Raw genomic sequence first — 26,517 nt, forward strand, 5'->3', positions numbered from 1 at the left:
ATGGCAGCGAAATCCGATGGTCGCGGGGTCGTCACCGGTTTCGCCCAGCTGCACAACCTGGATGAGGTGGTGGGGACGGGAGAGGACGACAATCGGAACAGCAGCTCATTCCACATCTGCCACTGCTGCAACACCTCGTCGTGCTACTGGGGCTGCCGGAGCGCCTGCCTGCATTACCTCCGGGGGAAGGGGAAGGGGAAAGATGCGGCGCGACCACCGCAGGAGGAGCGCCTCTGGCTGGACTGCCTGTGGATCATCCTGGCAATGCTGGTCTTTTTCTGGGACGTCGGGACCGATTTGTGGCTGGCCATCGACTATTACCACAAGCAGGACTTTCTGTGGTCAGGCCTGACCCTGTTCTTCGTGCTGGTTCCCTCGGTTCTGGTCCAGATTCTGAGCTTCAGGTGGTTTGTGCAGGATTACACTGGGGGCGGACTGGGCTCCGTGGAGGGTCTGAGTAGTCGTAGAGCAGCCAGTCTGCAAAGAGACAGGTGCTGCCGCCTCTCTGTCTGGGTCTGGCAGACCGTCATACACATCTTTCAGTTGGGACAAGTGTGGAGGTAAGACAAACTTCAAGTTTTGTGTTTTTGAAGAATCAGTTAAAACCTCCAAAGCACAGTGTTTCCAGCTCCTCTCACTCCCTACATTCACTCAGCCTTCTAACCTCCTCTTGACTGTCACCTGGTATAACCCGTAGCTGTGTAGCCTACATGACTGGGGTGAAAATCAGAACCGTGGTGATGCCATTACGCTTGCCTCACAGTCTCCACTTTGTGGTGTCACACATGCCTGTGTTTGCATACAAAATATTCAATACATTTGAAGCATTTTGCAAAACATTCCATGCCCTCAGCCAAATGCGTCCGGAGCAAACTGCTACAGCTGCACAGAAATTGCACCGCTGTGATTATTTCATCACAGTGCGCCATTGCGCTCGTGTGGGGAGGGAAGAGGGCTATTTGTTCAAAGGCGGACAGGTAGTAGCCGAAAGCGTGTGTGTGTGTGTGTGTGTGTGTGTGTGTGTGTGTGTGTGTGTGTGTGTGTGTGTGTGCGTGCGTGCGTGCGTGCGTGCGTGTGTGTGTGTGTGTGTGTGTCAGGCGCGCCGTTCACATCACAGTGCACACGGTCGCCTCGATTCACCCCCTCTCCCTCCCCGCATCAAATACTCCAACTCTACAACTAGAGGCCAGACGAGCATCTGTTTTCACGGCTCACAAAACTAAATCTTCCCCCCACAGACATGATGTCATCGATTCCTCTGCGACGCTCGACATCTTTGGTCCCCAAATCCGCTTTTTGGCCATACAAATTGATGCGTCTGGGGACCGCGGGGATACTCAAGGTGTACGTGTCTGCGCGTAATCTGTGGCATGTAGCGGCTACAGTAGTAGTAATATGTGACACTGGTGCGCGCAGCTTATCTACTCCATTTGGGCTGTTCAGTCAGAGCTTCTGAGCAGCGAGTTGTTTTTGGTGCAGACAGACGCAGTGGCTGGCATTTAATGGAAAAAAAGTATCGCATGATGGCTGCTCTGAATGGACTGCCAGGCAGCGGCTATTCTTTTTAGAACAGCACACCGTGAGACTCAGAGAAACGGGTCACACCGTTTCATCCTTACTTTCAGCTTTTCAGTCGACATTTGTAGTGTTTTTGTGCAGCATCACATACTGACTGACCACAGATTCTGTTGTATCTGTTTGTCAGCTGTCTCCGCTCCTCAGGCGAATGGATTTTATATGCCGTGATTGTGTTGTAGTCTAATGCATGAGAACATTGGTGCTACAGGCTGAGTTACTCACATGCGTAGACTAAGAGTAAAATCTGAACTGAAACTCACTGACCTTTCTGGAAGAAAAAAATGCCACAAGCCTTAAATGGGATACCTTTTCTACCAGTTTTACCTACCCCCCCTGACAATATAGTCTAAAAATAAGCCTCATTTCCTTTCCATGTGGCTGGAAAGACTTTTATGTTTCATTTAGTGCATGATGCTGGTGCAATCCCCTGTCTAGGTGGGTTTTCAAAGAATGAGACAATCCACTCAGCATTCCTCATCAGATTCATTTTGAGCTGCACCTGAAGGCTATTATATTGATTAGCTGCAGTTGTACTGTAGTTGCTCTTTTATTTACTCTAGTGTGATTCAATTGCTTATGTTGCTCATATCTGTAGTGGGAAGAAGATATGGAGAATGCTGGGAACGGTTGCACAGTCAAAGTCAATGGTTGTATTGGTGGTTATAGTGGTTGAATGTAAAGTGTTCTGTCGTGTCACTGGACAGGATGCAGCAGTTTTTAGGGAAAGAAATTGCACTTGAGTCACATAATGTAATTAGCACATTAGAAGTTTGGTCATGTCTCACATTTCTTGTATGCATAATGTACTTCATGTCTACAAATCTGGTCAAATATGACATAGGAATAGTTAAACATTCTGGGAAATATGTGTATTTGCTTTCTAGCAGATAATTAGATGACATATGAAGCTGCAGCCAAGGGCAGCTTACCTTATTTTAGCTGCAAAAAAATGGAGACATACTATGTCAAATCTAGCCTGGCTCTGTCCAGTAGTAACAAAATCCATCTAATAACACCTCTAAAGCTCACTAATTAACATGCTTTATCTGATTTGTTGTATAAAAATCACTTTCTACCTACAGTGATAATGTTTTCAGGGACATTAGTAAAATGGAACCACAGTACAAGATTTGGACTAGCTTCAGCTCTACAGGTACAGTAGTGAAACGCTAAACCAAACCTAAACTAAACTAAAGTTAAAAAAAGAAAGAAACTAGAGGATTTGAAGTTGCTTATAAGGAACTCAAGTAAACAAAATGTGTTGGTGTGTATGTTGTGACAGCACAAAGACTGGGGCGAGGGATCATTGTCAGGCCACTGTCTCCCTTCGGACATGATCCGCCTGGTTGCTGGTTTGGGGTTGAGGGTCAAAAGCTGCTCTTGTCAGCTTAGTGAGAGTTCAAAACCTAAGACCCGCAGGGCTAACACTTGATATGGAGATCATTAGCCACTGTGAGAGGCCAAACTGCCAATAGGTAGCATATGTTACATTGTATAAGGGGGGGGTGAATATACATGAAACAGTACTGTGCTTTCTTTTTTTAGGTTTTAGTTCCATCATATGGTTCAATTCAGTGTCAGAACGTAGCATATTTTGTCACCATGTAGGGAATATATAATAATTTTCCATTACAGAATTTCAAAGCAACTGCCATTCTTCAGCATTCTTAACAATATGCTACAGTATCAGTTTGTGAAATGTTTTGACTTCATTAATATGAGAAAACAAGTGCTGACAGGAGTCAAAAACACTGCCTCATCATGTCTCATTAGTCAATCCTATTTTTTATTTCTACATTCAATTTTGCTGCCATCCTTCCATGCACTTGAGGACCCGAGCCGATGACAGAATCGCCAAGCTTGTTTTGCATTTATCTCCTTGATAATTGTTGACAGAACAGGGAGGATCCCCCTGCCATCTGTAATCCCACTCTGTCACTGGCTCTAAACAGCTCTGTCATGTCGTCCTCCCTGTGAATCACCGGTGCTTCTGACGGTGTCCCCTTAAGCTTTAGAAATTCCGCTCACATACGCCCAGGCACACAGTGGATCACACATACACAGAGGTCTCCTGGCAGTACGATGGACAGCTTAATCAGTGTAAACCCAAATTAGCGTCTGACTGAAAAAAACTGCATCCATCTTTGCCGCCTGAGGAAATCCATGTAGAAAGTTTTGGAAGCTCTATGTTGTTGTTGGGAAATCCCAGCAGAAATGGTCGGAGTGACGTCTTCTTCTTCCCTTTTAATTTGTCACAGTTGGGGTAAAATATTGTATAATAGGCAATTTTCAGTAGCTTCTCACAAACTGAAGACTCCACTAACCACTGAGCAGTAAGCATTTCAACATCACATCTCTTCTGCAGCCCTTATATATTTCTCAGATTTAAAAAGGGACTTTGGCGTTCAGTTTCAAACCAACCTCTAAATACAATCAGTAACTACATATTTCAATGTGGTTACATTTTTACATATTTAAAGGGGCACTCCACTCATAATACACATGACGTTCAGTTTACTTATCACAGGGAGTACAACATCTGGAAAACAGCTGTGTAATGTCTTCTGTGGCTCTGGAGGAGTTAAATTACCCTGATGATATCATTGGCTTGAGTTTGAGAAGATCTTTAATAGAAAGTGGACATTATAAATTAGAGGTATTGAAAGAAGTGGACATTTAGGAGGCAGGGACGTCTATGGAAATATATTATGGGAGTGCATTATGGAAAATGGTTGGTCCAGCATTTTTGTAGCTTGACCAATAAAGGCCAATATATCTCGTCCTCCGCAGCTTTGATTTTGACCATGCTTTTATTTTATTTTTTTGAATTATCTATAATCTCTTATTAGTCTCCCAACTTTATGGAAGCCGATTTAAACACCTGTAAATTCTCAGAATATGCATCAGAGAATGTAATTCCAACAACACATAGTTTGTCTAAGATATCCCTGTCCATTTAACCTTTTAAACCTTGTTGCCTCTTTTCAGCCTGGACATCTAGAACCATTTAGATGTATTTTGAATAAGACTTCAGCAAGTCGTCTCATTAAGAAAGGATTTTAGACCACTTGAGAACTGGGTGAGGTAGTCATCCTTAGTTTACCCAGTTCTTGTTGGTTTAAATACTAAACCCAATTAAACAAGACTCAGGAGCTGTCCAGTGCTGAAATACGGACTCAATCACAGGGATAGGTTTTAATGCATTGTATTGCCATTTCTAACTTCACGCAGCCTTGTACCAAATTAAACACACTGAATATTGTAGGGTGTGTACCCTATGAGTCTGTCTCATTGGCTGTCATACCCAGTTCCCCAGACACATACAACACTGTGTTGCACAGCATCCTAACCACAATGATGATGATATCTAAAAAGATATGGGTCATTAAACATTCTCATATTAGATATTAGGCTTAATATTGTATTCAGTCCACATATGGACTTGTGTATAGTGAAGGGTGGAACAGACTTTGGATGTATATTAAACCTAGATTTACTTATTGACAGTATATTTGTCAGCTGTATTAAACAGTGTCGAAATGTTGGCCATGTTAGTTTGAGTTTGTGTCATTTAACTACTGTAATGATGTCCATTAAAATGAATGGAGTAGGTAGTCAGGTTTCAGAAGGGCTACTGGGAAAGATATGTGATATGATGGTATGATTATTCCTGTTGTTATTCATGATCCAACACTGTGTCCATGATAGAGTGTGTGGGTTGTGTTATTGCTTGTTTGACAGTGTATAAAAACACAATTTATTCCAGTTAAGTGCCAAAATGCAATGCACTTCAGACTACTAAATTGCTAATCTTTCATATATGTAGGGGTTAAATTAGACCACAATGAGAATGATACATTTTCTGGTAAATACCTTCTTATTATTGTATTACTGAAAATGTACATTCATTTTGTCTATAAAGGAACTCTCCAGTTCTGCAGCAGCCAAAGAAGTTGGGAATCCCCCCCCCCTCTCCCCTTGCAATTGTACAAAATGTTTTAACACCACAAATCTGATGCTTGGATTACGCTTTAATCCAGAAACAGGCAACACGAAGAATTCACCTTATGGTTGACATCTGCCTCTTGTTTCCTAGCCTGGTAAATATTAATACAGTCTGGGAAGGAGTCGACAAAAGCTTCTCTTGGCTGGCTGGGTTGCTTGTAGTTGCCAGAAAGGTTTGTACACGCAGTGAGGCGAGACGTCGAAATGATACAATGCAACCAGCTGCCCTGTCAAGGAAAAAAAACAGCTGACGGGGTGAAAGAGAAAACAAAATTATGGCTTGGATAAATTGGTAACAATCCATATAACTATGTATTGAGTTTAAAATGGCAAAAGATGGGAACATCTTGTTCCTCCTAATGTGAGTGTCTTGATGTTTGCACACTTTATAAGAAACACATTCAAATACTTAGAATACCAGTCCCTCAAATGCATTTTAATCTACAAAAGATAAAGACAGGCACAGACAGACAGAAAGCACTTGTCTTTATTAAGGTACACATCTGACTGTGCTGTGTATTATTTACAGACAGCACATTAAACTTCCATTGCAGCTCGGGAACATATCAGTGTAACACTACTCATTTTCTCATTAGCACTGATAACATGGGACAACCCTTTAAAGGCAGCACTCCAAGAAAACCCCCAATTATGTGTCGGAGGAGCCTATCAACATGCAAGAAAAGCCAGCTCTCTCGGGAATGTATCGCAGCTGGGGGTAAAAAGACAGAAAGCCGTAAATGATATTGAAATATGTGCTTCAGTTTTTCAAGTAGCAGGGAAAGAGAGAGGGATGTGAAAAAGCAATTCAATTGCTCTTTTGGTTCAGTTTTATCAGAATTAGAGTTCAAGCTGAGTTGTTGAATAAGAGAGTATTGCTGGAAAATGTTTGATTCAGCAAATGTTTCACTTCTTTTAACAGAGAGATGCAATTTTAATCTGTCATGAACATCATAACATAATGTCGTTGGTGACCTATGTATGTAAGGGTAAACCCCTAAATAAATGAGTTTTTAACATGTAAGTTGATTGCAATCCCATTTCCACAAGCGATGCCACCGGCTGTTACTGCAGAGAGCAAGTTCAATGCCGGTAGAATAACTGGGGATAAAGAGCCTATGATGATGCTTGATTTCACCGTCTCAGGCCTGCTTCCTGAGCAAAACAATATTTTGTAGTAGAAGCCTGAAGGCACTGATGTTACATCCTTACTGCCTCTCAACATTGGTCAACAGACAGACACAGGCTGGCCCTCCTGAACGAATATTAAGCACACAGGCAGATGGGTTACCAGACAGAGATTTGTATGCAGGTCACGTACATATGTGTACGCGCACATACACAAACCACACCTCAGGGGAGTGGAGAGTAGCTCTTTTTTTTTTATATACCTCCTTATATGCAGTCTCACATCGCGGTCTCTCTCTTTCTTACTGACACACAAACACACACACCTTGGCAGATTTAGAAATTTCCTTGTCCTGTTTCTTTAGGCACTTAGATCAGAGATAGGTGGTGCAGTCTGAGGACAGTGGACTCCTCCCACCCTCCCCTGGCTCTCCCCTCTAACTACAAGTCATCTCCTCCTCACTTTCCCTCAGAGCACAGGAATTAAAACTATTAAAAACACATCAGTGAGCCACACCAGGTGACATGTTTGTTCATTATAATAAACATGGGCACTGGAGTTAATTTTGATTCAATCCCGCAAACACCAATTTGCTGCCAGAAATACTCACAAGAGCATTACATGTGTATTAATCCACAGCTGAAATTAGTCCCCAATAAATGAAATGCTCACTCCTGTTTGATTAATGTTTGCTAAAAACAACAGTGCCCAGCTGTTTTATGAAAATACTAAACTTAAAAAAAAGAAGAAAATTCATATATTTATATTAAGAGTTCACTCTTCAGCACGAACCGATGGGATTGGGGCTGAGTGCACAGACAGTGCAGGGTAGTCAGAAAGTATTAAGAGACAAAGCCTTTAATTTTGACTTTCCAGATTCAGAGAATTGTTCTGTTTGCTTCTGTGTGTGTTAACATGTCTACACTCTTCGTTTCTGCTTGCTACAGTTGTAGCTTGTATGCTTGTGGAACTTGGCTCACGATGATGTAGGGTTTATTGACTTTGAAGTCTGTTGTTTGTTCATTGTGGTGTGTTCTGTTTGGCAATTATATTGGCTGCATCGGTTCAATTCTCAATCCTCCCTGCAGCTGTCTTTTATTTCCATTCTCCAAAATCTAAATCTGCCCCGTTGCCAAGGGCGTAAATCCCAGGGGGGTCGGGGGGGTCAGGACCCCCCCCCACCCATCTAAGGGTTGTCCGCCCCCTAGAAATATCATTAAAACAATGCTGTGTATTGTAAATAACATAATGATGTATACTTAAAATATCTATATGTCTGTGTAAGCAGTAAAACAATACAAACCCCAAAAAATGCTTTTTAAGTTTAGAAGCAGTTTGAGTCCCCCCTCCCTTGCCTCACAGTGGTTTGGTCCACTGCATGCTGTACTTTACTTTGAATTAGTCATGACAAAAAAGTTTGCTATGTTAGTGTAATGTAATGTAATGTTACCTAGCTTATAGGTTGTTGGATAGAAATGCACCCACTACAACGTTACCACGGCGATAAACCTAACGTTATATGTGTGTGAACTGATATTAGGGTTAATATTGAAGATCTACAGTTGTGTTTTGCTCAATATGAAATTAAGTGGCTGATCAGTCAAATATATATCCTCTGTCCCAGAAGAAACCTAATATTTATGTGGAGGACGCAAGATCAGTTCATATTTATAATATGACCGTGTGGTGAACCTATGAAACTAACTCATATTTAGACATCTGACATTAAAGATTTGTGTTGTTAAAAATGACAGAGAAAAGAAAAACAGACATAAGATCCTTTTTCAGTAGGCCTACACCAAAACGCCAAGTAAGTACAATAAGTCCTCATATCAAGACAATTTGGTAACATCTTTATAAGAATGGGTGCTTATGGAAATACTAACGTCACTATGTCACTGGCAAGGGAGACAGAAAGACCTGAGGAACAGGGAGACCAGGGACAGTCAGGTGGAGAGTCTCAGGGAGACCAGGGACAGTCAGGTGGAGAGTCTCAGGTAAGTGTGTTGAGCTTAGTTCATATTTTTGGAGGTGTGTGGCTGTCAGGGTGAGCAGATGAGCTTTACCAGTGGCTCACTAATTTACATTATGATCAGCTAATTTAACAAGTGTACAAAAGCATTGTATTTCTTTTATATGGGGACACTTTTTCAAAATAGGTCATTATATTTTAAGGTATTTTTGTGGCTTGGTTATAAACAACTTAAAAATAAATACACGGTTTTAAAGAAGAATATTTTGGTCAATTTAGTCAGCTTTTTTATTGAATCAAGAGAAACGCTGAAAAGAAGGTTAATGGTACAGTCTCCATGCTACACTAATGATGGTATTAAGGCTTTCCTCTGTGAACACATGTCCTCTACGAGTATAATTGTGGCTGTATTATTTGTGTCCCTTTCAAAAATTGCTCTTCAGAAATTTTATGTTTATTGTCCCCCCCTACTGTTAGATCAGATTTACGCCCATGCCCGTTGCAACTTTTCTTTTGAGCTCGCTCAGAAGCGCTCACAACAAACACATCCTGCATGGTGTGTGATATATATTTTTTCACATTAGTCTGCTGCATATTCTGCTCAGAGAAAATCACTACCTGAGCCCAGAGGATATCCAGTGCGAGTTGAAATGCTTGCACACAAAAGCTATTTTTCATCTGGAATCCCCCAGCCTAATAGTTGTATTCCTAATATATATTTATCCTTCCCTTTCTCTGGAAATAGGTGAGGCCTACACTCCCAAACGTACTATTTGAGATCATCATGTGTTCTCCCCGTACACGCTCTCTATCCATTAGTGCTCTTCATAAGCTCAAGCCACCACACTACCATCTGTCCTCCCTGCAAAGTTAACATATGTTTTTATTTTTATCCCTCCCTATCACTTACACCTATTAATGTTCTTAGGATCCTCATAAGCCTTTTATCCTCCTCCATCCATCCAGGAAGGAGACACCACACTGTGTGTTCCTCTTATCCTCTCCTTATTTGCTGTAGTTAAAGGGACCGGGCTTTCTACACTGTGAGCTCAAATGCTGTGTCCCTTACCACTAGTTAAAGTCATCATGCTACCTCCCTCCCCTCCATCTTTCTCTTTATGTCTATGCCTCTCTCCCTGTGTTGCCTTCACATAAAGCTGCACTTGACCTCCATTTCTGTAAAGGAAACTGGAGCATCTGGCTCCTGCCCCATTACAACTCAACACTGCCTCCCTCCCTTATCCTTCCATACCACCCATCTTTTACTCCCTACAGAGCCCATTTGCAGATCTCCCACATTCCGCCATCCTTTTTAGTTCTCACTTCTGCTCCCTCTTCCTGACAAAACGTCTCATTTCTGCAGGAAACTGTTACACCTCGGTTCATGAGTCAACCTGTGGCTTAATGGCTCTCCTCTCACACTGCATGCCATTTGTTTGGTGTCAGCTTTTCACAGGTACTTATTTATGGTCTGTTGAAAAGACTACACACAAAAGAGTGAATCAATACAGAATGCTGCAAAAAAAGGGAGAAGTTATAATCAACATTTGAAGGGTTATAAAGGTGCATTAAATAGGATTTTGATATCTGAATCAAATCACTCCTTTATTGTGAAAGGGTTACTAGTACTGCAGATCCCACTGAGAATCAGCCCCACAATGCACTGCCATGCAGCTGTCAGCCACTTTTCAGCTCAAGCCAAAAAAATGTTGGTTTACATACAACTGTGGAAAGCTGCACCCAGATGTCTGATTTCTCAAAATCTGGATCTGATGACACACACACACACACACACACACACACAGCTTTTTTGATGCTGTCTGTATTTCATTAATATCTGGGCTGTGTCTTGGAGGCTGCATCAGTAGTGCTCAGAGAAGACCACCATTGTTTGAGTCTAATCATGGTCGACGCTCCAGGCGTCAGTTTGATAAACAGACAATCTCTGCTTATAAATAATTGAACAGCCCCGTTAGTCTCTCACAGTGTCACACTCGCAGGGGTTTCACTGTTGTCGCTTCTCAGTCTCGTATCTGCATGGCGATACCCTGCTTAGTGAGCTGTTACACTCACTGAGAAATGAGCAATATGAAGACACTCCTTTCACAAAATTAGTGCTGTTGTGCAGTGTGCGTGCTGTCTCAGCTCGCTAAGCAGGGTGTCACCATGCAAATATGAGAGTAAGAAGAAATTACGACAAAACCATGCAAACACTGTGACAGTGAGAGAACTGAGTCAAGTACACTGCTGTAGATGTTTTCAGAAATTTGTTAACACGCAAACATAAACACACACCAGGTCGTTACAGCTGGCATTGAATTTAAGATAAATTATAATTACCATAGAAAAGTGCACCAGAACTTCTATCGTAAGGAACAGCCTCAACAGTTTATTAGATATAAACACATAACATTCATATATATTGCATTTTCTATTTAAATTTGGTGTTTTGTGGGTAACAGCATTCATGCAGCCAGTCGCTATACTGTACTTGTGAGTGTTTGAATGAAACAATGATATGTTGCCTATAGCTAAAAATCTTTGTGTTCATTCCTTAAAAAAATCAGATGTGAATTCAAAGTGTGCCATATTATTTAATATGAATATTTGTTTCATGTGTAGAAATGTATTTTACAGTACATGCAGAAAGTCATTTTCTAAAGGAATGTTTTAACATTTTTGGAATACACTTATTTGCTTACTTGCAGAGAGTTAGATAAGAAGATCAATACCACAGACACGATAATTTCTGTCTGTTCAATACAAAGCTAAAGCCAGGAGACTGTTAGCTTAGCATAAAGACTGGTTTTGTACGGATAAAACAAAGAAGATATAACATGTTAATTTGTGACATGTAGAGATGCTAGTAGGCAGATTGTTTTTAACCTTTGGATAGAATCAGGCTAGCTGTTTCCCAAGTTATCAGTTTTTAAGCTAATCATCTCCTGGCTTCAGTTTCATAGTTACAGTAACAGACAAATATGAGAGTATCAATCTTCTTATCTGACTCTTGGCAACAAAGTGAATAAGTATATTTGCCAAATGTTGAGCTATTCCTTTACATAAAGAGATTTTTTTTTAAATGTTTTTATAGTGTATGTAAACCAGCTTGCATTCTTGTACTTTCATGTTGGTTTACACTGGTTTAATGTCCCATAAGAAAAATGTGTTCTGGCCCACATAATGTTAGGTGCCTCGTCATATTTAGGACAGCCCGTTTTCAGGCCTCCAGCTCAGCAGTCCATCACTGTCCTTCCTATGTCCTTTCTATGTCCTTCCTATGTCCTTTCTTCCTCTCTTCCTTATCAGTGTGGCTGGGTGGCTTTTTCCTTTCTTCAGGTGACCGTGGCGAGCCAGGAGAGCTAAATTGGGTTCTTGAGGGGGACCTGAGAGCATCACAGTAGAGAGGTCATCAGCTCAGGAGTCCAACAGTGATCAGTTGGATGTCACATATCACCACCTCTTCAGGCCTGACAGGCCATGGGTCCACACCAAGTGTACTTCAGATGTTGAAACTCAGACCTCTTTTCTTTGCTTCCTGGTTATTTTTTCTGACTCGTGCACCTCTCCATGTCCCTCTGTCTGTCTCTGTTTCTATTTGTATTTGCGCTTTCCCTACTTTTTATTTCCCACTTCTCCTCCCTCTTTGCCACCATCAATCGTTTTCTTCCCTTATCTCTTGTTTTGTTTCCACTGCATCCTAGCTCCCTGTCTGTTTGCCCTCCGAGTGAATTACATATTAACAACAGCATTTATGCTTCGGGCCCTGCCGTTTATTTAAATACACTGTGGTCTATATGCTTGTGTGCAAAAGCAACTAGAGTTTAGTGATGTCACTCCTCTGTCACTACCTCTCATATACATACACACACAAGACTTGAGCCACCTGCCTCTCACTATACTGTATACGTGTGAATGCAAATGTATGCATGCAAATGGGTGAGTGCGAGTGCATGCATAGTAGGTGTGAATGTTCTTCTGCCGTATGCTACGATGAGTGTTAAGAAGCACTTGACTCGTCTCGTATGGTATAGTGTAAAACATCTGATGCTGCGACGCACAGTTCGGCTCTGCAGAAAGACATGGTGTAATGTTGTTAATCAGATTCTTACAGATTCAGATCCTCATCAGTGGAGGTTATTTTGAAAGACAAATTGTACATCAGAGTTTGTTCCAGACTCGAGGAGCAACAACAGCAAATGCACGATCACCTGTAGTTTTCAGTCTTGAGTAGTTTTCAGCCTTGACCTTCTAGTATATAGTATATAGTAAGTATAGAAATAAATAAATACAAATAAATGTTATGTTTGTGCACACACAACCTTGATTGCTGGCATTCAGTGCAAGTGCCACACATGTCTAAGCGCATGCATACACAGACATATCCCGTTTACTGCAATTTCCTCAATGATACCACATTATACAGCAACCATATGGATTTCTAGAATGCAAGGCATATTTATACATCATATAAGATGTGGATGGACATTGTTATACTTTATATTTTGTCTGCAGTGGTTTCAGGATGAAATGGAGTCAGTGAGATATTTTCAGCGACTGTGTCTGATTGGATTAGTCCAGTATTCCTTTAAGGGACATAACAGTTTAAAAACTGCTACTGCTACTCCCTTGCCTCCATATGGATTACAGGTTTGGAAGAAACAAGAGAAAAGCAGACCATAAATATCTCTTTCAAAGCTAGATCTGTTGATTTTATTTACTTGAACACATTTAGCTATTACAATGTATGTACAGAACACAAACATCAAAGCATCTAATCTTTAATTAAGACTATTTGCTATAATGTATTTTACAGTATTTCTTAGACTGCTCATATTTGGACAAGGACACACAGACCAAACAACCTCACTTAATATACAGTCTTTTTCCGCTCCTTTCTCTGTCTCTTTCTCACCCACACATGCAGCACTCCTGATTAGCCATATGGCTACAAGTTTTTAACCTCAATGAGTAGGGACAGGCCAACACGTCTTCTCACACTTCCTGTCTTTATAAAGTTGCCTTGACGGCAACCCATATTTCTATGTTTGCCTCCCCTCACATTTTGCAATAAATGGGTTTATGCTCAATGGAGTTTTATATAGAATGCGCCAAGATTAGCAGAATGTTTAATCATGGAGCCTTTTGAAATAAGCTTAACATTTATTCGAGTGCTAGGCGAGAAAAAAAACAGAAAAAAAAAACAGCACAGGAATTATTTTCGTCTGTACCGGTGAGAGAAGTCCTGGGGAATACAAAAGCCCTGTCAAATGTTTGAGTGTCTGTTTATTGATTTATTTGGGACTTTTTTGATATTGTGTTTTCTTTGCAGGACTTTGAGGATTTTCCCAAACCATTTATGTCCAACAGAGAAGGTTGTTTATTTTATTTTTTTGTCCTCTCGCATTTTCCCCTCACTGCCACAAGAGATTTCAGACTGGTCTTTGTATTTTTTGGCATGGTCGAGCTCTCCTCTGTCTCACCTCCCCACTGGGCACAAATCTCTGCTCTTTGAATACAAGTGAATGTAACAAAACATGGAGCGATATGCAGCACTGTCAGGCACCACAGGCTGACAGCAGACATAAAATCTGCACAGTGATGGGTTTATGCTCCTATATGTGCATTATCATGACTATTCTCACCCCAAATGAGACCTTTAGGCAATTTCTCATCAAGACATTAGTGCAGAGGATTGATCACCGACTGGGACAGGTGTGTCCTAACAGGGCGCTCTTATTTAAACGTCTGTGCGCCTCAGCACAAATGCATTTGAACTAATTTGTCAGTATAGCTGCTGAAGTTGACCATAAACCATTACAATCTTTATTTTTTTGCCTTATTTCACCTCAGAGTTTTGGGTTTTGTGTGAACACTATAGTGTTTCTGAAATCATCATCCATAACTCTGTGTCCTTATTAGGCATTGATTCTTGGTTTTTATTTAAGCTAGACCAATAAATTGGCCGGACCGATATGTACCGACCAATATTAGGTTAGTGTGTATCAGTAAACATTATATAAATATGTCAATTTCACCAATTTGTCAAATGTTTTTCTTATAAAAAAAAAAAAAAAAGAAGAAAAATCTTGGCTAAGATATTGTTAGCAGATTTTTTAAACTCTAGAATATTGATATCCATATCAGCCTGAGAAATCCAGTATCAGGCAAGAGAGTTATTTCCCTAAATTTGGTTAGAAAAATGACTAAAGCCTTCTGGTTATAAGATTTGACCATTGCGAGACACATTTAAAAAAAGAGTATTATTTTCTAAGTAAATGTTTTGGAAAAAATGCAAGCATGGATGTGAGGAAAGCAGGTGTATATATGTTGCCTTTAAAAGTTGTGGTTTCCAGTGTTAATTACTGTAACTTGCAATGTCACCTTTTAAACAAGCATGGATGATAAATCCTTTAAGTGATGTGTGACATTGTTTTGACAAACATTAACTTTACGTATTACTGTAATCAGATATGTGACAATTATCTTTGAACCAAAGTATTACATAATTATATATAGCCTGATGTTTTCCACCAATAAAATTGACAGGTTGCTTGAACTCCCTGTGTGTAACCAAGAAAAATGTAACATTTAGCCTGTAGTTTGCTTCTGATTCGAAGACAGTTGGAAGTTAGCCTTGAAGTCTGCCTGTTAGAAGAAAAATCCTTATATTAATCATTAATGAGTATGATTTATTTATATTATAATGCTGTATTTCATGAAATATATAAATCTTTGTAAATTGTTAACTACGCCAAATGATTCTTTCCTGTCATCTGGAACAGCAATTTCTCAATTCTGATTTGTGTAGAAGAAGTTTGTGTGCCTATAGAGAACAGACTAGTCTTTGGCCATGTATTATTATTATTATTATTATTATTATTATTATTATTATTATTATTATTATTATTATTATCATCATTATTACTATTGTATTACTGTATTAAAGCACATATCAAATAAATGGTTGATTGAACAGCTAAAATGGGCATTTTCGACATATACAAAGACTCACTTACAAAAGATATAGTCACACATTAACTGTCATTTAAACGGTTGTAATTATATCATTATATTACATATTACATTACATTGTATATCATTACATGACTCATAATAATCTCCTGAATAATAATGAGTCTTTTGACCTTTATGACTCCACCATCTGTTTAGTTGCACATAACTGTTACATTAACCAAGCCAAATGCTGTTAATGCTATACAGTCATTTTTAGACTACAGCTGACTGTGTGTGTGTGTGTGTGTGTGTGTGTGTGTGTGTGTGTGTGTGTGTGTGTGTGTGTGTGTGTGTGTGTGTGTGTGTGTGTGTGTGCGTGCGTGCGTGCGCGCGTCCCTGTTGATGATGATTTAATGTGTCAGGTTTCATTTACACCTGTGTGTCCAACCAGTCATTAACATGCCTCACATCAAAGCTTGTGGATTTTGTTTTCTAAATCTGTGTGCAATACAGAGGAAATACCAGAGCAGAGCAAAATACGTGCGGTGATTGAAGGAGAGAAAGACAAAGACAGAGAAAGGATGAAGAGATCATAGTAAAGTGCTGCCTTGGAATCTGATTATAAGGTTGTGAAAATGCTTTGTCTGCTGCTTTTTGAGAGAGACTCTCTGAATTCATTTGTTCTACAGTGAGAGTTATTAAATAGATCATCTGACAGTATAGTAATAAAGCAATTAATTATTTGCTGCTGAACTCCCTATGCAGTTTTAATTAGCTCGTTGCACAGCATCTGCCCATCAGAATTATTACAAAAGAAATCTGACACTTAATTTTCCAAGTGTCAGAACTGTTGGGGAATGTATCATAGCGGTGCTGGTGGAGAGCATATTATCCCTAAATAAAGCTGTTTAGATAAAGTTTCTGGACTATTTTTAGGGATTTACAGGAAAACTGTGGTGACTTTGGAATTTTTTTTACAGCTTATTGTGTTTTGTAAAATATATACTCTCTAAATCATATGAACATGGTATGGTATGCATACCTGTAATGGTACAGTTATTAATGCATCCTCCAAAGTTATCTTTTTACGGGAAAGTCTAGACACTAACAGTAAACAACAAGCCTAACTGAAAATCTGAGTGGATGTGATCTGGAGCAGGATTCCTGATGAGCTCACTGGAAGGACCCATTGCTACAGCTGATTCTGATGAAAACTGGAGGTGGACGTGGATTGCATCAATCGGTCACTGAAATGACAGCCGACAGCATAGGTCTTGGCAAAATCTGATTGGTTTAGGTGAAGATTGTATACGCCCTCAGTCAGCTGATTGAGTTGGCAGCAGGAAAGGGTGAAACGTAATTAACAGAGGGAGTGTGAAAGATAGTCTTCCTGATTGAAGTTTCATTTCCTCCGGTTCCCATAAATTCCTACAATGGAAGACGGAATCAAATTAAAAGTTATGTCTGCAGCTATGTCTAGTCAAATTATTCACATTCAAAATGTGTACGTTTTAGAACCTCTTATTGCGATAGAAGTTTCCTCCTTTCCATTTTTGGTTTTATGGCCTGTAGTCAGAGGGTTGTGTGTATCGAGAACTGTTAATGAGGTAATGCCATGCTACAAACTGTGACCTAGATTTGCTGTATAGTAGAGTCCAGCACTGACCAGTCAGACCAATGCTGCTGAACATTGGCAGCACTCTGCTTTCATCTGAAACACACTCAGGTCCAGCCATGCGTGGACAAATGAAGAACCAAAAGTACAACCCCTCTCTATGTCTCCAACTCTCTCTGCCCATGTGTTTCATCAAAAATTGTTTCAATAGAAAGAAATCAGTGGAAGCGTATAGCAGAATTTATTGAGGTTAAACTTTGGCGATTAGACTCAATAAGAGGCATCCTCATTAAAAGTAGGCCCATGTGAAAATAGGACACGAGGATCCCACAAATCAAATGGCACACGTATCGAAAAAAAGCAAACCTCGATAGGTTATTATTTTTTTTTTTTTTTTTACAATGCACTGGCAGGGGCACCCATGTGCACCCTGTTGTGTCCAGTGAGGTAGAAAACATTGTCTGCTCACAGCCATCCACCTGTCTGACCTGCTGACCGTGATGCTACAGTGTGCAGCCTTGTCACAGGATGACCTCGCTGACTCATTGTAGTCTGAGCAGTCTGCCTCTGCAACCCACTCTGCTCCTGCTCACCCACTGACATAAGTTTTGTCTCACTGTGCGTGTCTGCCATCCTTCTGTTCGCTCTCCACGCTCAGTCTTATTCTTCACTTTTTTACAGCCTTCTCTCGTCCAGGGCCCCTATTTTTTTCTCTCTCATCTCTCTAGCATTTCTGCTCATACAGTCACCTTTTCTTTCTCTCTCTATCTCCCGTTCCTCTGCTTCTTTTCCCAGACCTACCCCAGTGGGCCTTGGCGGGCAGCAGGAGCTGACAGTTGTATTAGCAGTCGATTGCGAGGTCACTTGCGCTCAGCCCCACTGAGACTCAACAGCACTGTCTGAGCCACAGAAACAAAGAGAGAGGAAGAGGAGGGGGTAGTAAATGGAAAATATTGAAAAACGGAGATAGGAAATGGGAATATATATGGATATACGGTATACAGTATATGGAGAGAGAAGGATAAAGAAGAGGGCAGTAATGAAACAGAGTTATGAGTGAAATGAAATGTGAATAAAACGAAGGGGGATACATACTTTTCAAGTGCACTGAATGTTTTATTTCCTGCTGTAAAAAATTAAATAGAAAATCAAATCCTTTCGACGGAAGATTTTCATGACCCGATCAGTGAACTCCACCTACATATGTTTATGTTTGCCATAGTCCTTTCAGCTTGAATAAGGGAAGTGTGAGACTGAGTGCCAGCGCATGTGGGTGTAAAATCTAATGTAGAGGGCCCCGCCATCTCTTGATTGACATTTAATCGCCATGGCAACGAGTGGGCTGAGAGTGACTGCTCCCCTGAGAGCTTTTAGTCACCAGGTTGTGAGAAAGAAGGAGACTGAGGACTTTCTAAGTGAGCCTCGCCATTGCCATTTTTCCACTGCTTTTTTCTAGGGAATCTGCACCAAAAATGAACCCCTTACCCTCTCCAAACCCACCCCTATGCAGATGTTTCCCCACCCCCTCCCTCACCAGCCACCTGTTGCCCGCTATTCAAATGCAGCAGTGAGTCATGATTAAGTGTAAGATGACCCTGGCTGTAGCAGCATTTTGGCTGTGAAGCTCCTTTGCTATTCTTTTTTTCTCTCTCAGCTAGCCGTCGGCCACCAACAGCATTGTGTTGATTACAAGGTTCTGTGGTAGATCTCAGGTTCAGAGGAACAACACGATGACAGTGACACTTTCTGGCCTCCAGATGGTGTTTGTCTTAGTGTTGCGATCTGACTCTGTACAGTGTTGACTCATCCCACCATCTCCCATTGCCTGTACCTCTGTCCCCCCCCCTTGTCAATGTCTCTCCGTTTCTCTCTCCACTCTCAGACACTTTTCTCCTTGCAAGCTTTGAATAAAGTGTGGAATCAGTGTGAACTGTTGAGCAAACAGCGATATGAGCAGTCACTCTCACTTTTGTGGATGGAAACCTGAATAAGAGGGAAAGGCAGGTGGGCGCGAGGACGGGTAATGCCTAGGAATCTGAAATGTAACGCAACGTTTGTTATCAATATCTGCTGTGTGCAGACCAGCATCTCTCACCCACACTATCACACTCCAGTTTCATCTTCAGGTATCATTGGATACGGGTGTTCAAAAACTCACACAGTTACATCGAGTTACCATAGCATCCACTTGAGTGAGTACAAACCCCCCTGCTGAGGTCCAAGTGTGGGGGCGTTTCGAGCCCTTTGCAGATGGTGTCCTTCCAACGCGCCAACTAGCAGGGGTCCTTTTAACTTATTGGAGAGTCAGGGTGGGCGGATTCTTGGGTCGCTGTTTTGGACAACATGTTTTGTCTTAGTCTGCTTATTCTGCAGGGTGATGAGAGGCAAAAGCCTCCCACAGAGCTGCTCTGAGGGGGCATATCTGCTCTGGACAATAACGTCATGTTGACTAGTTTTTATGGACTCTACCACATTTGTTACACACTACATGGTATGTGGTGATACTCTTTTGTATTACATAGTAAATTCAAATAAAAGAATACTACTGTAGTGATATTAAAGGAGAATACCACTGAAATGTAGCATTTTTAAAGATTGTTTCGGAACTTGACTTTTGACTGACAACTGCAACAGGATCCAGGAAGATAATTGATAAGAAAGAATTGATGTGCATTAATTGAAACTAGTAGTGCTAACAATGTAGCCTGGTAACCAGATGAATCTGCAAGCTCATGTTTTATTTTCTTTGGCAGATGCGTCTGGTCCCCCTCCTGTTCAGACAGATTTACAGCCAACCAGGCCCTGGTCGGGCCAATCACAACCATTTATCTAATGTGGGGTGGGTTCACGCTTTATACGAAATACCTGATGATGTAATTTTTGGCTCGTGCACCCTCATGCTGGGGACACTATGGTGAGCGTAAACCTTAGTAAAGAGGAGCGCCGTTGAGTCATTTTCAAAAACAACCAAGATGGCTGCAGGTGATGTGAACGACCATTGGAGATCGAAAATGAACTGAGAGGTTCCAGACTAACTTGCAACTTGCAATTTGGTCTGGCGATATCAGACTACTAATAAGGTTAACCCCTGTTTTGGTGTTAATAATTCTCATTAAAACACCTCTATTTTAATCTGACATCAAAGATAACAGATGGGTTATTTGGATATTTTAGCTGTAGGAAAGACTTACCCAAGTTATCAAATGTTAAAGCTCCCCCCTTCAGCTCCACTGAATTGTGAAAGTGTAAGAAAGATGGCAGGGAGATAAAAAATCATGAAGAGGCATAATGCACATTGGGTTTGGTGTAATATTTGACATTTTAAGTGGAGACGATGGCCTCTTAATGATGTGCCTCCTCTGGATCAATGCACAGAGGATGATAGGCTGCATTAATGACCTATAAAACACATCCCAGCAGCTCAGTCTTATTCTAGTTTTACCTCCTAGAGTACACTACAACCAGAACTCAAGTGTGGAGGGTGCCTACATGTGAATATCTTGTGACTGGGCTCCACCCACCATTCCATGGCCTCTCTTTTTCTTTTCGCCTGTCAGGTATCGTTCTGGTTACAGGCAGCTCCTCTGAGGATTGGGTAAAGGAGCTGTGTGTAAGGCCTGAGGCTGTGCAGTTACTGAGCCAGTTCTCTGCTTCTCCCTGGAAATTACAGTTTCTCTCAACAGTCACTAACTCACACGCAGCCTGGTGGAGACAGAGGAGATTGACAAGGGACAGAGGGATCTGGGGTTAGAGGGATGATGGTGGACAGAAGTACATGTTTTATTTGAGAGTAAACCCAGCTGGGTTGGTTTGAACACATCAGTGTGAAATTGCATTGCCTATTCTTACACTGATGCAGTACTTTATGGTAGTAATATAAAATGTAAAATAGGTAGTGTAGTGCTGATACTAGGAGTAAAAAAACAAAAGATTCACATGTAGTTCTGACATACATTTATAGTATTACAGTATTTTGCTTTTTGGCCATGCTAGCGACATAGCTTTATGAATAGCAATGTTGGTTGGTCGGTCAGTCCACCACTTTGGTCCAGACTGAAATATCTCAACAACAATTGGATTGATTGTCATGCAATGTTGTGCATAACATTCCTGGTTGAGGATGTCCTTGTGGCTTTGGTGATCTACCATAAAGTTGACATTTGTGATGTTGAGTCAATGTCTGAACAACTTGTGCATAGATTGCAAAATGAAAGTGAAAAATAAATTGTCTTGGAATTTGGTACAGACTTTCATGTCCTCCTCAGGATGAATTGTGACTACTTTGGTGATCCTCTGACTTCGCCTGTACCACCACCATCAAGTCAAAATCTTAATTTAACCCATACTTTGATTACAGTAATTATGACTATATACTTACGAAAGTATGTATATAGTAGTCTCATCTGTAGTTTGCATTTAGTGCTAATAAGCAAATGTTAGCATGCTGATACGCTGAGCTAAAAAGGTGAACATCACAAACATTATACCTGCTAAGCATTAGCTTGTTAGCATTGTCATTGTGAGCATGTTGGCATAGTGACATTGGTATTTAGCTCAAGTACCACTAATACAGTACAGCCTTCTGACCCCTTAAGTTTGTCGGTAACTCTCTCTTTTATTACTACATTCATCAGTAAAAAGGTTGCAGAGTTAACATGTATAAAGTCAACATGTGTAGAGAAATGTTGCACCAACAAATATGCAGAAATAAAACAGGCAAAAAGAGTCTTGTTACCATTTTTTTAAAGTAAAAAACGACACTTTTACTGAATCAGTAAAGCTGAGACACACATCAGGGGTGAACCTGAAATTGTGTTATTAATTTGAGTCACAATAGCAAGAGGCTCTGCAGCTCACCACAGTAATTGCTGTTATGTGCACTGTACCTTCAACGTTACACTTTTGCAGCCTTAGAATCTTTTTGATAAATGTGTGAAGAGTTTGAAGAGTTTAACTTCTTTTAAAAGGTTATTGATACAAATTAAGAATAAAACACATAAATCAAGCATTAGCTTCTTGGCTAAACTACACTTGGGTTGAGTAGCCTAGAAAAACATTGGCTGTCAGCACAGTAATATCTCATCTGACTGCCAAAGTAAGGAGGGATATAAGCCAATGCATCTCATTATTGTAAAAAAAAAAAAAAAAAAAGGCCTCAGATGTGTGCCATTGTTGCTCCATTTAACAGAATTTATTAAAGGCGGGATGTCCCTTTACCAGATCCTCTTATGTTTGAAGCGCTAATTAAGAGTGACTCAACTGTGGGAGAGAGTCTTATTGTCCACATAAATTGGAAAGTGTATGAAAGCTATGCATTCTTCTACATTCTCACAATGACTGTATTATATAAATTTAACACAGGACACATTGTCCATCTTTACACAAGAAAAAAAGTACATGCTGCATGAGACAAGGCTGTGATTAAACCTATTTTCCTGATTTACTGGGCCCATAAAACCTTTGAGTAATGGTGAAAGACTTGAACTCTTTAACATTACTGTAATGTCACTATTTGTTGATACACAATAAAGTGCGCTGTTTATGTTAATGCCGCAATGAAGAAAAAAGATTTGCATGCTGTTACATTGCTTTTTCCACATTAAGAAAACATCAAGTAAAGAAGAGCCTTGATAAAGTTGGCTAAAAGGACTGAAAGTGGAAAGCAAAGAAAGTAGGAATTGACAGTAAAAACAGAGGGGTTCAGAGTGGGTTACGACTAGATGAGGCATGAAAGAGACTTTCTAAAGTGTCTCTGCCCATGCACTATGCATAGAGGTTTTGATCTCAGTCTCCAGGCCTCATGAATGCCTACTGATCTTGCTGTGCGTTTTTGCTTTTAATTTCTGCCATCACATCTTTTTACAATGTCTACACAGTGTGACTTGACCTGGTTAAAGCTATTCCTGTCTTGGTTGTAGTAGGAGGTATTTCTTTATGTATTTGTTCCATTTCTAGCCTCAAATTGCTCTTGTGAGATAGTGAGGGGCAAATTCAATATTGCAAGGTTAGATACAGTAATAGTAATACTGGTTAAGGATGTGTCAATGCTTTTAACATGAATGCTTCTGTGGGTATGATGTTGATCTTTACACTGATTTTAATAGCTTGACCTACTTGAGGGGAAAGTGCCTGACATCCCAGACTTGAATTTTGATACCACTCTCGTGTCTCTATGGTAAATATGAAGGCACCAATAATTTTGCTTAGCCATAAATAAATTGATCTCAACTTTAAGAAAAAAAAACAGACACAGAAGACGATACTATAGAAGACCAATACTTCAATGTATCCTCCACATTTCTCATTCCTGTTTGTCCTTTGGATCTGTAAGGGTGGTACGCCGGTGGTCCCTGGTCTGACTCTGGGTCAGTGCACAGCCTCACAAGGTGAGCAACTGCCATTAAAGCCTCCACTAATGACTTATTGACCAGGCGCCACTGAGCATGCTCCATCCAGGGTGCTTCAAAGGTAGAGATGGCAGGGCTGTGATGTGTTGTTCGATGGGACAAAAGTGTTTGAAGTCAACTCTGCCTTGTCTTGCACTCTCTGACAAAGGCAGACACTGTGCAGAATACAGTAAAAAAATAGGGAAAGCCAAGATAATGCAAGCCTCTGAAGTTGTACAGAAATCTTCAAGCTGAATGTTGTGTCATATAGCTGGTGTATAGGGAGAATTCTCCTTGAAAAAGACTATATTTTGAGCTATAGCCTTCGACTGTACTGTGTCGCATTATTTTGTATACAGTCAAGTTTTTGTGTATGTCTACTGAATACAGCTTGAGGGTATCTTTTCTTTCAGATTTGGTTCCATTTACAGCAGTGTGTGTGTGTGTGTGTGTGTGTGTGTGTGTGTGTGTGTGTGTGTGTGTGTGTGTGTGTGTGTGTGTGTGTGTGTGTGTGTGTGTGTGTGTGTGTGTGTGTGTGCGTGCTCGTGTGCCAGTTTGCGTGCCATGGTGTGTGCTTTTTAGTGCTGCTTATATCCCGGCCTGCTTTAGGAGTGCAACCCGACCGTAACATATTGAGCCTTTCTGAAGACATTTCTCTCTCTTGTGTGCTGCCTTTGATGGAAGTGTGTCACAGACTTGAGATGCAGCCGTTTGATGTGGTCTGATGTGATTTGGGGAGGTGACCTGGGTGCAAACACAGATAAGCATGCATGCACACACTAGCTAATTATACACCCGCAGATGTTTAGTTTTGGGATGCTTTGCAACTCTGGCACAGTGGGAATTCATATAATGAGACACCAACAAGGAAATAAGGTAACAAGAATTAGCTTGGGCCCCTCTTAACCCTCCTGTTCCTTTTCCTACAGTTTAGAATACTAGCTAGCCTCATGTTTGCTGTGTGCTAATTTGATTAATCACAATGTAGGAATATGCAACATAGCAACCACATTCGGGCCGATTCCAGCTCAGGTGTGGCACATCTGTCTCTGCAGACTATGGTAAAAGATTATGGGCAATATCCGGTATATATATATATATATATATATATATATATATATATATATATAAATAAATGAATGATTGGACATTACTAGGAAGCTTGTAGCCAAGCAGCTGATGAATGAGCCAGTACTTGTTGTGAAATATGAATTAATCAGCTGAAGACTGAACTAATGTGATGGTCCATGTCAAAATTCTTAGTTTTGTCCATTCATATCTGCATCAATCGCACTGCAGCTTGCTATGTGGCCACACCACCTACAAGGCAAGTGTAGGAGTATTGTAATAATAGTTATATTATCTCCTGACTTTGAAAACTGGCTTTTTAAATGCAGAATCCGTAGTATGTGTTATTATTTATAATTCACTGAATTTTCTTGTGATCATTTTTACAAAACAAAAACCTTATGAATTAATTAGAGCATATAATTTCTTCAATGTCTGACACATACAAACAGTTGTCTGGGACATAACAGATGGCTGTATTACGATTTCAAATGATGACACACAATTGTATGTAGATACCCTTTGGTATTTTAAAGAACACAGTGTGTGGATGTTGATTTACTCTACATATCCTGTGGATGTACAGTGTATTTTCCTCTTGGTAGGAAGAAAATCTTGCAAAACAGCCATGTTAAAAATGTTATGGCTTCAAAACTTCACGGTCAACCACTTTCACTCTCCAAATGTTTTAAGTGTAGCAAGCTAGAGGAGCAAAGAGTTTTGTAGGATTTTCACCCTGCTTGGTTTCCTGGGTGAACACAGGTACCAACACACTAGCTCTTTAGGTTCAGCTTTCCACTTGAGATATAGATTGACATTCCCTTGTCAGAGACGAGCGCCCTAGCCCACAGTGAGGGAGATGTCAATGTCTCCTCTCTGTTCCTCAATCTCTGTAACTGTCAGTCTGTCTCTTTCAAGTTTTGTGTGCTTCCAGGGTGCAGATATTAACAGCTTGTTTTTCCCTACAAAGTGCTAAGTTTTCAAGAGATTGTCGCTTCCCATTTGCTATTTAATATTTCAGTGTGAGGTGTTTTGGGGTGTTGTTGCTACAGGGTCTGCTTCAGGGATTGGGGCTTTGGTGACTTGCATGAAAAACAATTTGCGTGCTGTATAAAAGCTGATGTGAAAAAGTTTGAATGAAAAATACCTTTTTGATGAGAGTTGGGACACAATGTCTTTTTTTAAAATCAAGAATTGCATTTTTATTTAAACTACTGCGGGAAATGTAATTCATGTCGCAGCTCTAGGTTTGACAACTTATTGACTGTTTGCAAACCCCGCCCCCCATGGTTACTGTTGCTATGTCTTTCAAGCCCATATGACACTTGGAAATTTGTAGTAATTTTTGAAACATTCATTTCAAACAGAAGTAGACAAAAACAGGAACCGTTTCTGATCGTGGCAAGCAGATTTTATCAGCACTAACTAGCTAGCTAATTAAGCTAATGTTAGCTCCATGAGTTGGTTGAAAACACTGTCTCTGGCTGACTTTTTAATGTTTACGACTGACTCATTTTAAAATGAGAACCCTAAGTTTCTATATATATAATATGCACTTATTGGCTGCGTACAAGATATGTTGCTAAACTGAGGCTAGAGCTGCACATCCCAGTCCAAAAGATCTATGTACAGCACAAGACGTAAACATAGGAACAGCATTGTTCTTACTGTACTGCAGTGTAGTAAAACTAATTAGCTCTTGTATTACAAGAAAAAAAAATGTAAAATCAGTTTGTTATTTTGTTATAACGTTAGCCTACTCGGCTGCTTAGCTACATATTTGTTTGTATGTTAAAACAATGTTTTC

The 26,517-nt window shown here is 40.4% G+C and overlaps 1 protein-coding gene across 1 annotated transcript in view; it reads left to right on the forward strand.

The window, feature by feature from the left end:
* The window catches only part of xkr6b (XK, Kell blood group complex subunit-related family, member 6b), a 56,338-nt gene continuing 29,821 nt past the window's right edge, over positions 1-26,517 (forward strand). Inside the window, exon 1 of the mRNA XM_031321659.2 lies at positions 1-560. Within this exon, the coding sequence (XP_031177519.1) occupies positions 1-560 (560 nt within the window). The remainder of the gene's footprint in view (positions 561-26,517) is intronic.

Source organism: Sander lucioperca, chromosome 19 (genome assembly GCF_008315115.2).
Source record: "Sander lucioperca isolate FBNREF2018 chromosome 19, SLUC_FBN_1.2, whole genome shotgun sequence".
NCBI classification, from domain to species: Eukaryota; Metazoa; Chordata; class Actinopteri; order Perciformes; family Percidae; genus Sander; species Sander lucioperca.